Source organism: Fusarium vanettenii (assembly GCF_000151355.1).
Source record: "Fusarium vanettenii 77-13-4 chromosome 1 genomic scaffold NECHAsca_1_chr1_3_0, whole genome shotgun sequence".
Classification (NCBI taxonomy): Eukaryota; Fungi; Ascomycota; class Sordariomycetes; order Hypocreales; family Nectriaceae; genus Fusarium; species Fusarium vanettenii.
In genome coordinates, this window is record NW_003315881.1 from 869,535 (window position 1) to 882,284 (window position 12,750).

At 54.2% G+C, this 12,750-nt stretch overlaps 6 protein-coding genes across 6 annotated transcripts; 4 read left to right on the plus strand and 2 right to left on the minus strand.

Annotated features, from left to right (window-relative positions):
* Nucleotides 1-1,292: 1,292 nt before the first annotated feature.
* On the plus strand, nt 1,293-2,585 carry NECHADRAFT_74625 (uncharacterized protein; the record flags this gene model as incomplete). The annotated part of the gene is made up of 2 exons (XM_003053411.1): nt 1,293-1,952; nt 2,016-2,585. 2 exons carry the CDS (start codon nt 1,293-1,295, stop codon nt 2,583-2,585), a joined length of 1,230 nt encoding a protein of 409 aa, XP_003053457.1.
* Nucleotides 2,586-3,684: 1,099 nt separating this feature from the next.
* Nucleotides 3,685-4,842, plus strand: NECHADRAFT_74626 (uncharacterized protein; the record flags this gene model as incomplete). The annotated part of the gene is made up of 3 exons (XM_003053412.1): nt 3,685-3,749; nt 4,093-4,782; nt 4,815-4,842. The coding sequence occupies 3 exons, from the start codon at nt 3,685-3,687 to the stop codon at nt 4,840-4,842; spliced, it is 783 nt and encodes a 260-aa protein (XP_003053458.1).
* Nucleotides 4,843-5,350: 508 nt separating this feature from the next.
* Nucleotides 5,351-6,410, minus strand: NECHADRAFT_74627 (uncharacterized protein; the record flags this gene model as incomplete). The annotated part of the gene is made up of 3 exons (XM_003054128.1): nt 5,351-6,114; nt 6,178-6,226; nt 6,285-6,410. 3 exons carry the CDS (start codon nt 6,408-6,410, stop codon nt 5,351-5,353), a joined length of 939 nt encoding a protein of 312 aa, XP_003054174.1.
* Nucleotides 6,411-7,447: 1,037 nt separating this feature from the next.
* On the plus strand, nt 7,448-10,136 carry NECHADRAFT_31352 (uncharacterized protein; the record flags this gene model as incomplete). Its single annotated transcript, XM_003053413.1, has 4 exons — nt 7,448-8,260; nt 8,321-8,594; nt 8,682-9,277; nt 9,333-10,136. The coding sequence occupies 4 exons, from the start codon at nt 7,448-7,450 to the stop codon at nt 10,134-10,136; spliced, it is 2,487 nt and encodes an 828-aa protein (XP_003053459.1).
* A 305-nt stretch (nt 10,137-10,441) lies between these two features.
* NECHADRAFT_102359 (uncharacterized protein) lies at nt 10,442-11,265 on the minus strand. The gene has a single exon (XM_003054129.1). It carries the CDS (start codon nt 11,217-11,219, stop codon nt 10,602-10,604), a length of 618 nt encoding a protein of 205 aa, XP_003054175.1. The 5' UTR covers nt 11,220-11,265; the 3' UTR covers nt 10,442-10,601.
* A 181-nt stretch (nt 11,266-11,446) lies between these two features.
* On the plus strand, nt 11,447-12,619 carry NECHADRAFT_57314 (ribosome biogenesis protein NSA2). The gene is made up of 2 exons (XM_003053414.1): nt 11,447-11,493; nt 11,544-12,619. Exons 1-2 carry the CDS (start codon nt 11,491-11,493, stop codon nt 12,321-12,323), a joined length of 783 nt encoding a protein of 260 aa, XP_003053460.1. The 5' UTR covers nt 11,447-11,490; the 3' UTR covers nt 12,324-12,619.
* Nucleotides 12,620-12,750: the final 131 nt, after the last annotated feature.

Sequence of the window (12,750 nt, forward strand, 5' to 3'; positions counted from 1 at the left end):
GACCGTGTGTCATGAAGATTGGAGAGATTGGAGATCCTGACCACGCTCCGTTCGTCCTCTGGTTCACGTTCTGGTTCGTAAGGAGTGAGAGAGATGGTTGGATAAGTCGACGTCTTGGTCTGTGCGATGCTTATCTCGTAGGTTGCTCTTTGTCCTGCCCTGCCGATTCCGCAGAGAGCATCTTGTCTCTCGTCGTGGAATTATGCTTAGTCGCCTCGGTGGACTCGACTTACACCATGGCCGTCTTCATCATGAGCAGCCATCTCAACCACACACAAGAGTCGAACGGTGCCAATGCTGCACGATACCAACCCTCGTGCCCTCCTGTACACTCCCCGGGCGATTGGCCTTCGTTCCCCATCAAAGAAGGACGCCAATCCAAGCTTTTTCTTTTGCTTCTGAGACCAGACCCCTGCCCACCAAAAAGCCCACCGACGACCACATGGGCGAATACCCCACGCTGATTCGTCCGTCGCCGGAGAGAGCACGCGACCATTTCCTCGATGATGCTTGGTCCATGAAATCGCATCCCTTCAACCTGGGTCGGTCTGGGTCAAGCTGGGCCGCTCTGGGAAGACGACCTGCAGCTCGCCGCACTGGATTGGAGGGAAGAAGCGGGTTCATGGGTTGAAACTCTTTTGCCTTTGGGACCTGGGGAGCCGTGGTTGCGTGTGTGTGTGTGTGTGTGCATGTGTACGGTACCGGGTCCGTAGCTGCATCCGCTGGAGGATATGTTGCAGTCAGTGTGCCGTGCTGGTTGGTTCTTGGCCAGCGTTCTCGGTGTCCGATTTAATATCTCTTCCCCGTATCTTCTTATCCTCGCCGCTGAGACTGAAACTAGACCGTCGTTAATCGAAGACGGCCGGCCTCGAGCTTGTTGATTACTCGCTCATGCTCGTGCTTGTGCTTGCGACGACGACACCGACACACCCTGTCTGCCGACGATCGACGAACCTAACTCTCTCCTCCACTCCATTTGGCGGCCACATCTTCCCTTCTTTTCTCTCCTCGTATCTGATATCCAAGAAAAAGGGTTTGGCCCCGTACGGACCTTGTCGCAGTGGTGCTGGTTCTCTCCATTCGCTCGTTTCGCACTCTCAGCCTACCACCATTTCCAAGAGAGAAGCAGTACCTTTCCACGAAAGGCCTCACTCTCCTATAGCCATAGAGCTCTCGCCCACATACTCACCGGGCAGCTGCTTCTCACAGGAGCTCCTTGTCTGAGCCAAAGGGCTCAAGTTCTCCCAATTCCAAGACCGTCGAGGCAAACCCAGATCACAATCACCACCAAGATGCCTCGACCGGGCCTCCCACTCACACCAGGTTCTTCATCCGACATCAAGGGCAAGGACGGCACTCAACAACTCGCCTCCTTCCAGCTCTCCTTCGAGTTGCCGCCCCCAGCTATCCATGATGCGTCTCGCATCTCCCCCACAGCCTCATCATCTCGCGTCTCACCCACCGATACCAAGTCACACCCACTAGTCACCACCTCCCCCGGGGCAACATTTCCCATGCAGCCAGCCGAGACCGTAAAGGCGCGCCGCCGCTCTTCCGCTGCCAAGGAAGCGAAGGAGAGCTCGTTCGCCCTACCACCTCCCCCAACACGATCCCGGAAAATCATCCAGATGAAGCCTCGAGCGCAGGACACCGGTGGCGACAATGGTGCTGGTAAGGAGAAATCAAAGAAGGGTTCAGCAGGGACCAAGAACACAACCGCAGCGACAAACTCAAAAACAACTGGTTCGACAGCTGGAGATGTCGCGGCAGACGAGAAGGGCAAGAAGAAGCAACCCAGTGCCACGAGCGCAGCAGGACGAAAAATCGCGAGAAAGACGGCCCATAGTTTGATTGAGCGTCGAAGGCGAAGCAAGATGAACGAGGAGTTTGCGGTGCTCAAGAATATGATCCCGGCCTGCACTGGAGATATGCACAAGCTCTCCATTCTACAGGTTCGTCCACTTTGAACGCCCATATTGATGATAGAGTGACTGACAGGGGTCTTGCAAACACAGGCGTCTATCGAGTATATCCGGTACCTCGAAGATTGTGTGTCCAAGTTAAAGGCACAGCAGGAGGAAGAGAGCGCCCGAACCGAATCCGGCAGGCAAACGCCCACGGCCCGAGACCGTTTGCCTTCTATCCGCGAATTTCATCCAACGTTTCGAGGCGATCCAGCTGGCTCTGTGGACGAAGACGTCGAGATGGAGGATTCGGATGTCACATCGCCTGCCATGACTGCCATGCCAGATCAGCAAACCCGCCATCCATCTATATCACCAGCCCTACCCCCTCAGGATTCTCGCCATCGACACCACTCATATTCATCCGTATCAACAGACCATCGGCGGTACAGCTATAGCGTTTCGGCGGGAACATCGCCGGCATTTGGTCCGCAAGTGTTTGGGGCACCATCATACAGCCGTGGTGATGCTTCGGCGCCAACCTCAGCCCTGACGAGCCCAGCACTTGACCCCCAGAGCGAGCTTGACCAAGAGGCCATGGCTGCTTTGTTGATGCTGAATAATGATCGTCGAGACTCCAAGGGGCGGGGGCTGTCAGTGCGTGATCTCCTCAGCACATGAGATGCTGACAGGAAAGGACTTGGCGAGTCATGGCGTTTGGAGTCTGGTAGGGAAATGTGCCTGTCATGAAGCCTTCTCGAAACGTCAATCTGACAGACGTCTCGTTAAGGCTGAAAGGGCTTTCTGGAATGGGCTGATGCACCAAGTAAGCGGGTTAGGGAGTGTCGCATTGACGCTCCAAAGAGACTAGGGTATGGAAAAGTTCCAGGCTCTGGAGTCTCATCATTTCTGCCGCTTGAGAGAGTTGCATTGAAGAAAAGGATGAAAGAAAGGAATGAAACGAAAAGAGATGGATGGATATCCTGGGATGAAAGACAAGGGAGGAAACTATTGAGGCGGAGTTTTTGCCCGCTTTCCTTCACTTGGTGGTCGGTCCTTCTTTCACATGGAGTTGGAAAGAGCAGATGTGGGGGCGTCGTTTGATCTGGGTTCCTTCCCTTTTGGTTACCTAACTTCACTTATGACCTGTTCTGTTATGTTCATACGCCGCACAAGGGAAAAGGCGTGTGCGATTATTGAGAGGGTTCGCAGCAATTGCCATGGATGTTTATATTACCTATAGAGGAGGAAGGAAGAACTAGGGAATGGTGCAAGGGTAGTGAGAGCTGCGCCTGTTGAGAACAAATCTCGAGATACACCGTTAATTCATCGCCACGAATAACATATATGATGCAGCTGAGTATCTATAATATCTCAATGATTTGTATGTGAACAATGTTTGTCATGTAGATTATGAGTTAAGCTTCATTTAAAGGCTAACAAAATAACTACTCCCGGGTAAGACCAGATGCTTAATGATCTGAGCTGTGATCCTAGTATTGAATATGTCTATATCCTCCTGAGTTTAAGAGTGGAGATATGCGAGTGCAACCCTCAACCGTCGCAGGATGCGCCGTTGGTGATACTCACCCTTAACCCCGACCTCGCTAGACAACTACCGTTTGATCGCCTCCAATCTCCAAACGCCAACCTGTAACAACACCCCTGCGGCTGTGACTTAACTCAGGGCGCTTAGAAACCCAAAGACAACTACTCCTAGTCACTCATCCGCAAACGCTTCCGTCCGCCCGTCCGTTTTGTGGCTTACACGGAGGCCGGAATGCTGCCTGTGCCGTTTCAATACGTGGACTCTGCCAGCGACACGACGGTTCATCCGTTTCACAGGTATATGCCATCGTACGAGCTGATGAGTTTCTGGGACCACTTCATAGACTGTAGGCGATCCGCGCGCAAAGGTTGTCAATCTAGAGGTTCAAGATAAGGTTCACGTTATGCGCATGAACGAGTATATAGTCCGACCTCAACTCCAGCATTGAGAGGAATTCCATCACCAACTCAGTTCAATCTACACAGCCTCCTCTCCTTCCTGCTCTTCTCTTCACGGCCTGGTGCCCAACTTTATTCTACCTCTTTTGCTTCCCATCTAATCCACTCTCTCATCCTCCATTGCCAGCAGCGCAGGCGTGGATAATCCAATCCTTGACTCGTTCTGTCTTTGTATCCCTAGCTTTCCCAGCAGCCGGCCGCGGGAAAGCGAACCAGTTCTCCGTGAACTACCTACCTACTCCGGTCCCGCACTCCCCGATCAACCCTACGGCGTCTCTGCCGGTACTTGTCTCCCCCGAGTCCTCCCGCTCAAGCCCTCCGGCTACACCCTTCAGCCTCCGCCGTACTACCCTAGCCGGTCAACCAGCCTCGAGGTCAAGCCTCTTCGTCTTGTTCGTGCATCTCGCAAGCGCCGACCTCCTAAGCAACCTCCGCCACCGAGCTATCAGGAGAGCTACTCGCACACTCGGTACAATTCCGTGACGACGCTGAGCTTTGAATCACCCGATCCACCTCCCCCCTACTTTGAGAAAATGGCCACTCAGAACATCATGCCCAAGGTCGGTACCACGGCCCTCCCATCGGGCCAGGGTGCTCCGGGCTCTAGCCCTGGTGGCAGCCCTGCCCGGTCCGCCGATAACATCCTGGCTGACCTGCGCCGGCAGCTCGACGACTCGGCTTCCGAGGTTTCCAGCGTCGACTCTCAGGGCCGACGCCGCCGCCGCCGCAACAACAAGCAGCTCGCCACCCGGGATGGCATCAAGACCGGAGCCGTTCTGCCCCGTCTTGCCGAGACCAAGCCCGTCCGCCTCCAGTTGGGACTCAACTTGGATGTCGAGGTTGAGCTCAAGGCGCGCCTCCAGGGCGATGTGTCCTTGACTCTACTGTAAGCCACCATCACAGATTGCAACCTGATGACATGGATCCGTGAGCTGACGAATGCGACCAGGCAATAGAGTAGAAAAGAAGCAGAGCGTTCGAAAGTCCACTGAGCTAAAACCTAACTGGGCTGGAGAAGTGAGTGCAGAAGAGATCTTCTTCATGCGCTTGGGCACGATGCGTCTCCGTCAGAAATGGCTGGATCGGGAGGTGAGCCAATCGCTCACAGCGTCGTTAATGCTGGTCATTGGCGTAGCTGGGTTTGTTATCGGCTTTCTCTCATGTAAACTGCTGGACTCGAGAAGGTTCATCGGCGCCGAGTAAACTAGGGATACCATTAATAAAAGCAATTTGGATGGGACATTGGTGCTTCATTTCATGCATGATAAAACTACAAGTATTAAGACGTGAATAATGTTACTTTTCGTGCTATTTCCATTTCATTTCTATTACCGACTTAAGCCTTCAGCCGTTGGTTATTAGATATATCGTCCTGAGCATCTTTTACTAAGAAACTGTGCCGAGTTAGCTAAGGAACAATAAGATTGACGGAGAAGCACTTACTTGTACCAGAGAATGGTTGGTCCAATTGTCATGAGATGCCACAAGCTGTGGGCATCAATGCAACCCAGCCAAGGGGGAAAATCGAAAAGCTCCATGCTCATGGCGAATATGACCCAGGCCACCACAAAACCAGGCCAAGCCGCCCAAATACGCCTTGATTTCCGATACCTATCAATACTGAACCAAGTCCAGAGGGCATTCTGTCCGATGCCGGCAGCTACATTCGCCGCCATGTTGTACGTGTAGTCCCAATGAATAAACTTGAGGTAACAGACGTGACATATGTAGAGGAAGACGCAGACCAGCGTCCAGCATCGAAGTACTGTTCGCCTCCTAGGAGTGCGCTTGTCGAGCCTGAAAACCCGGACGGTCGTGTAGTACAAGCCGTACAGCACGCTGGCGCCAGCGCCAAAGTAGTCGAGTTCCTCGGTGACCGGAAAATCGCGAGTATGGAAGATGGAGCTGAAGACCCACGAGGCAACGCCGATACCCGCTAGCCACTCATAGAACGGAAGCATAGAGTACGATTTGGGTATCTGGGCTCGGACCTTGTTCCAGCCATCCCAATGCGCCCACAGGTTGCCGAGAGAGAAGAGGACACTGAAGGGCTCCTGCATGCCAAGGAATCGATAGAAGGGCCATTTGCCGTAGAACTGCTCGACAGAGAGACCCTTTGCCATGCGCTTGTTCGTAATTATGTGCTGACAGGCATAATCGCATTCGCTGGCGCAATTCCAGAAGAGTAAACGGTGGAGGACAGCTGTCGGTCGCGGAAACAGACATCAGTCTAGGAAGCTCAAAAGACAGGATCGCGGGCACGTACGGATTGGAGTTTGAGGTTTATTAGGGGCGCAATTCTGAGAGTTGCAGACCTACACCGACGCAATCAGTTTCTGGTGGCCAGCTTGGCAGTGTGGACGAAATGCTCACCTTGAGACAGTTCTGGAACTCTGGCCACTTGTCGCCCGTTGAAGCACCGACGGTAGCAACAAAAGCGAGAATGAGGACGGTCAGGGAAAGGACTTGCGTCCATGGCCGCCCCCTCTGAGCTGCCATTGTAGAAGCATCGACCTCTTTGCGGAGGAGACGATGGAAAGAAGAATTATGCGACACGGCATGTGAGAGAGGGAAGATTGCTTGTGTCCGGGCGTTGGTGATGTGGAAGTTACTGCACCTCCACTACGGGCCTAGACGGACGCGGGACACAGCAGTACCCGATAGGGACATGATTGGCCGAGTGCTGCCAATCATGATGTCCACTGCAACAGCTCCAGGGGCTGCTTTAACTCGGGGGCCGGTAGCGCCCCGAAAGGCAGTTTTCAGTTTGGCAGGAGGACGGCAATATGTGGGGAAGAACCTTACCAGCCTCCAGCACCTTGTTGGTTGTTCTGTTTTATTGGCTGGGTCTGGTGTAAGTCCTCGGCTTGTTGCATTTGACTGGCATCTCGAGGGATGGGCAGGTCAGCCAAAGCAAGGGGCAATGTTGATGGAGTTGTCTATAATGTCTCTGAGTGACCGTTAACCAGATCAGAATTGGGTCCTGGCCACTCCAGGGAATTGGTGGCTTTGTTCTGGCACGTTTTATTACAAACTGATAGCTTCTGTATAGCAGTGCTTAGGAGGTGACTTGGATTGTGAGCCTCGAGTCTCCATATTCCTCGATTCTTCATGCCAGAAAACCACAGCTCCTGAGTAACAATTTACTTCGAGGACACACGCTTTGCATATGCCGTCTCCCTCGAGAAAAAAAACATGCCTTTTCCCTACAAATCACGGCTTGTTGCTTCCTTGACCCGCTGCAAGGCTTAAAAACTGGCGTTGTTCGACGCCGGTTGCTGGGCAACCAAACTCTCGCTAATTGGCCAAGCTCTCCCCATACCAAAATACAACATTGTTCTTCCATCCATCTTCCCTGACGATGCTCCCTTACGCGACGCATAAACTAAATTTCTGGTAATTTTGTCCTGGACCAGATCATGGACATAATCGTCGCGTAAAACATCTCTTTACTCCTTCACCAACTAATCACCAATTCCTCACCGCTTCGATCGTTTCTTCGCCCAAACGCGCCCAACCGTCGCTCCAACAATAACATGGCGGCTGCCTCACCCACGCCCATGGGGAATGGCCTCGTTCGGAGGACCTCACAACGACAGGGCCTCAGGAGACTCCCTTCGAGACAGGCCATGAATCACAACGAGAGCTACTCTGCTCCCGCGACCTCGTCCGCGCCCAACGGTTACCACCCAAAGCCTCAGCAATTCCACGATGATAGCTCTGAAGACGAGATCCCCGTACCTATGAAGCTCAGTGCTCTCACCAAGGCGCTACTGAATGACGGTGCCCCCGAGTCTGTCGAGCGACCTCCATCACCCCCTCGAACAAGAAGACGCACCAGTGCTCTGAACGCGTCGACCTCCTCAGCCACAGAAACCCGCCGACACTTGAGGTCCGGAAGCGTCCAGGCCCACGACCAAAGGTCCTCAAGACCGACGAGCCCAGCACCTGCAAGTCGGGATATAAGTCCCGTCAGGAAGCGCGTTGTCCGTTTGAGCAACACTCCTCAAAGCCTCAACCAGATGAAGCCTACCAAGCGACGATCAACCTCGGTGTCTCGTTCGACACAACGATCCCGGCCCCGGAGCCGCCCTGGCAGTCGAGACATGTCCTCTGATGAGAGACATGACTCTCAGCAGGAGATTAACACCCCAGCACAAGGTGGACGCGTCGTGCGAATAAATGCTGGGTCTCCTTCAAACCGAAGCCGCGTCGGCTCCACTGGTCCTTCTTCAGGGAGGTCGATGGAACGGTCTGTGCTGGACAAGTCTGCCCTTGATATGGACAATGATCAGCCTGAAGAGCCTGCCACCGTCGCACGGAACCCCCCTCCCTTTCACCATGGCAGTGTTTCCCGATATCCATCCACAATCACCAGGACTCGACCTGAAGATAACGCCAACCTACAGAGCTCGATGCGCATTAAGCGTGTCGGAAAGGTTGCTGGTAGCTTTCTTAGCGGACCAGCCCGGCGAGGTCGCCGACGACAGAGCGAGGAGGACGGCGAGGTGAACGGAGATGGCGAGGTCATGTCGAGCCAGGAGCCCGAGAGTCAACCTGCCGATGATCAGCACGCCCCGTCTTACTATGGTGATGGTATCCGGGACTTTAACTCGGGTAGCCCAGTGAGCGCTGCTAGGGCAGTTCATCGAAGGAATGCCTCCAATCTCGACTTGCGCATGGGTTCTGCGAGAACATCTCCACGAGAAGCTTCTCCCCGAGAGCCCACACCAGAGCAAGCACCTGCTCCTGAGCCAGAGGCCAAGCCAGAGCAGAATGAGGAGGAGGAAGAGGAAATTCACTACCGCCTCCCTGCTCTTCCTCGCCCTGAGCTGCCTTCTGGTCACGACCAAGAGAACAATGCCCCGCCGAGCTACAAACGGACCAAGCCCTCAGTTGATGTGCTTCTGGACAAGATACCCAAGCGACCTGCGAGTGTCGACCCTGCTGCTATGAGGGCAGTTTCACCAGAACGCAAACCACTGGCATCCATGGCCCGAAACACACCTCTTCGCCACGCTCCTCCGCCCCCTCCCAAGATGTCTGTTCTTGAGGCTGCCACAGCAACTGCTGGTGCTGCCACAACTACCCAGGCGAAGCAGCGACGCAACATCCTGCGAGTTAATGGAGTGGCCTACACTCGACTTGATTGTCTTGGTCGTGGTGGTAGTGGAAAGGTGTATCGAGTCGCGGCCGAGAATGGCAAGATGTTCGCCCTCAAGCGAGTCTCGTTGGAGAACGCCGACGATAACACCATCAAGGGCTACCTTGGTGAGATCGACCTATTGAAGAAGCTTGGCGAGGTGGAACGCGTTATCAAGCTGTTTGATTGCGAAATGAATACTGAGAAGCAGATTCTTACTTTGGTAAGCCCCCCCATCCTCACTTATTTGGAACAAGACTTGCTAACGTGTCATATAGCTTATGGAGATTGGAGAGCTGGACTTTAACACCTTTTTGCGGAAACGTTACAACCCCGAAGCCGCCAAGTTTGATCCAGTTTTTGTGCGGTTCTACTGGAAGGAGATGCTCGAATGCTTGCAGGCGGTTCACCAATGCGATATCGTTCATTCTGATCTCAAGCCGGCCAATTTCGTCCTGGTCAAGGGTCAGTTGAAGCTCATCGACTTTGGTATTGCCAACGCTATCCAGACGGACGAGACCGTCAACGTACACCGCGAGACACAGGTTGGCACACCCAACTACATGTCCCCTGAGTCCCTCATGGACTTCAACAACCCCCGAGGAGGCCGCATGCCCGGACGACCCAAGCTTATGAAGCTGGGCAAACCTAGCGATATTTGGTCCCTGGGCTGTATCCTTTACCAGATGGTGTACGGTCTGCCTCCTTTCGGCCACATTGCCAACCAAATGTCAAGATGCCAGGCCATCATCAACTGGGATCATGAGATTGAGTTCCCTTCGCGTGGCATGGGAGGCATGTCCGTCCCACCTTCGCTTATCCGCACCATGAGACGATGCCTCAACCGAGAGCACCACATGCGACCAACATGCGAGGAGCTGCTTCACGAGTCGGACCCCTTCCTTTATCCTGCTGAGCTTACCGACAAGGCTCTTCCCATCGACGAGGAGCTGCTTGGTAGAATCATTCAGAGTGTGGTGACGAGGTGCCGAGAGCGGATGCCAACAGAAGCCGAGAGCGTGAGCGTTTGGCCGCAGGCTTATTGGGCCAGCGTTAAGAAAGCCATGGCCGGCAGGATGTAACAAGGACGAAGCATATTGTTTAAGTTGACGACGAGGCGCAGTATGCTGCTGGATGAACGAGTTTTATGACCAATTTGAACTTAACGGAAGATGGCATTTTATAGCTGGGTGTTTGGGAGTACCTTTCTTGTCTTTCGCTGCATAACCACAATACCTTTTTGTACTGAGAACGCACTTGGGGAGTCTTGTTGTAATAGGAATGGGCTCATGATAGAAATGGCGTCCAGAACTGGCCCCGCATTGAGCGGCTGAATCGAGCATTTTCTGACATTCTCATCCTCGTTGTACTCGTGAGCTTTCGTTGTCTTTGCAAAAGGTGCTTTACTATGGTACAGCCAGCTGTGTGCTGGTAATGATACAGCGTATCGAGGCATTGGCCGATTTTATACATGTCCAACGTCTTCTTTTATGTTGAATCAGGTTCCCAGCAGTTGCCCCGTCTCATATCCCACATAATTCTGGCATTCATTCAATATCCTCCCCACTGTTGATGTTCAACTCCGAGATCCGTAGGATGGTGTATCGGTGCTTGCTCTTGGCCTGTCTCTTTCTCCGCTGCCTCCGCTTCTTCTTGATCTTGATCCGGAGGGGTTCCGACTCGGTGCCCACGACAGTGGCCCTGCACTCAAAGACTCGCTCGTCGATGTGGGGGGCACCCTTCATGGTGTAATCCCTGCTGCCGAGGATGCTCGCGCGGTTCAAGCGCAGCACGTCACCGGGGACGACGCCGGGCATGCGGAAGGGCAGACGGACCTGGTCGCCTTCGCGGACAAGGTAGGGGAAGCCGTGGATGTGGACGGTGATGTAGTGGTCCGGTTGTGCGGCGAGGAACGGTAGGAGGGTCTTGACAGAGTCTTCCATGGGTTTTGGGGGCGGGGCCGGGTGGCTCTTCTTCAAGGCAAGAGGCCGGGTCTCGCCCGCTGTGGGATTGGCGGCATTCTTGATGTGACGCTCGGAAACGGGCTCGACGATTGGTGCCGTGGTGTTGAAGGCGCGGGAGCGAATTGGCAGCAGAAACGAGGCGGGGAGTCGCGCGCTGGGGGCTCGAAGCTCCAGCGCGGAGCGGAAGAGTGCCCTGCTCATGATGGACCGCAGTGCCGTTCGGGCGTGGGCACTATTGCTGGTCAATTGACGGGAATTGTCGTTCGGTCGTTGGATACCATCTCGAAAAAGTTCATGGCGGTTGCTGCAAGGGCCGGCCGGATAAGGGTAACGCCGAGCCCCGGCGCCGCTGTTTGGACGCCAGCGCCGCCTCCCGATAAACCGCCGCTTTTTTTTTTGTCGCCAAGGGAAGTTTCAACATCACATCCCCGCGAGTCAAGATAAAAGTCCTTGCCTGGGCGACACCGACAATATGGTATGCATCGAATTGAAATTGAAGATGGATCAATTGCTGACTCCTTGTAGCCTCAGAACGAGTATATGGAAAGGTGGCGTAAGCTGCACGGCCGCCGCCTCGATCATGAAGAACGAGTTCGAAAGCGTGCCGCCCGTGAAGGCCACAAGGCTTCGCAGGATGCTCAGAACCTGCGCGGTCTCCGAGCCAAGCTCTACCAGCAGAAGCGACACAAGGAGAAGATCCAGATGAAGAAAGCCATCAAGGCCCACGAGGAGCGCAACGTCAAGACCGCCGACGAGAAGGAGCCCACGACGCCCATGCCCTCGTACCTGCTGGACCGCACCAACCCCTCAACGGCTAAGGCGCTGAGCAGCGCCATCAAGAACAAGCGAGCGGAGAAGGCGGCCAAGTTTGCGGTTCCTCTGCCCAAGGTTCGAGGTATCAGCGAGGAGGAGATGTTCAAGGTGGTCAAGACTGGCAAGAAGGTACAGAAGAAGGCCTGGAAGCGAATGGTTACGAAGCCTACCTTTGTCGGACCCGACTTTACGCGACGCAACCCCAAGCACGAGCGTTTCATCCGACCCATGGGTCTGCGATACAAGAAGGCCAACGTCACTCACCCCGAGCTCGGCGTGACGGTGCAGCTGCCCATCATCAGCGTCAAGAAGAACCCTCAGAACCCCTTGTACACCCAGCTGGGCGTCCTGACCAAGGGTACCGTCATCGAGGTCAACGTCAGCGAGCTGGGTCTGGTGACTGCCGGTGGAAAGGTTGTCTGGGGTCGATACGCCCAGGTCACCAACAACCCAGAGAACGAGGGATGCATCAACAGCGTTCTGCTGGTCTAATGCGACGCACGACCGACGGACGTGTGCTGGAGGTTGATTTACTGATGTTCAGACTGCATGTAACGGCGTCAGGGCGTTTTTTGGTTACCACGCGAAAAAAAAAAGCTGCGTCAGGTGGTTGGTAAACGGGTTGGTTGTCGACTGAAGATTCCCAGTTGCGATGAAGAAGACGCACTCGAGTTATGGGCCACATCCTGCTTCTGGCGGGACATGACAAAGGTCATAGATAGATACGAATATAAGAATTGGTGCTTGAACGGTGTTGAACGTTGGGTTCGTCACTGTTGGCACACATCAACCAATTCATCCGCCTTGATGCCCGAGACAGTGTGAACTTGTCCCAAATTGAGTTGAAAAAGGTACCTGCAGCCGCGTTGCCCGGGCAGATGCACAAGCTCGCAGTTCCTTATTACTTGGCACCGTCCAA

Coding starts and splice junctions, on each gene's coding strand:
- NECHADRAFT_102359 (XM_003054129.1), bottom strand. CDS start 11,219: ATGAGCAGGGCACTCTTCCGCTCCGCGCTGGAGCTTCGAGCCCCCAGC.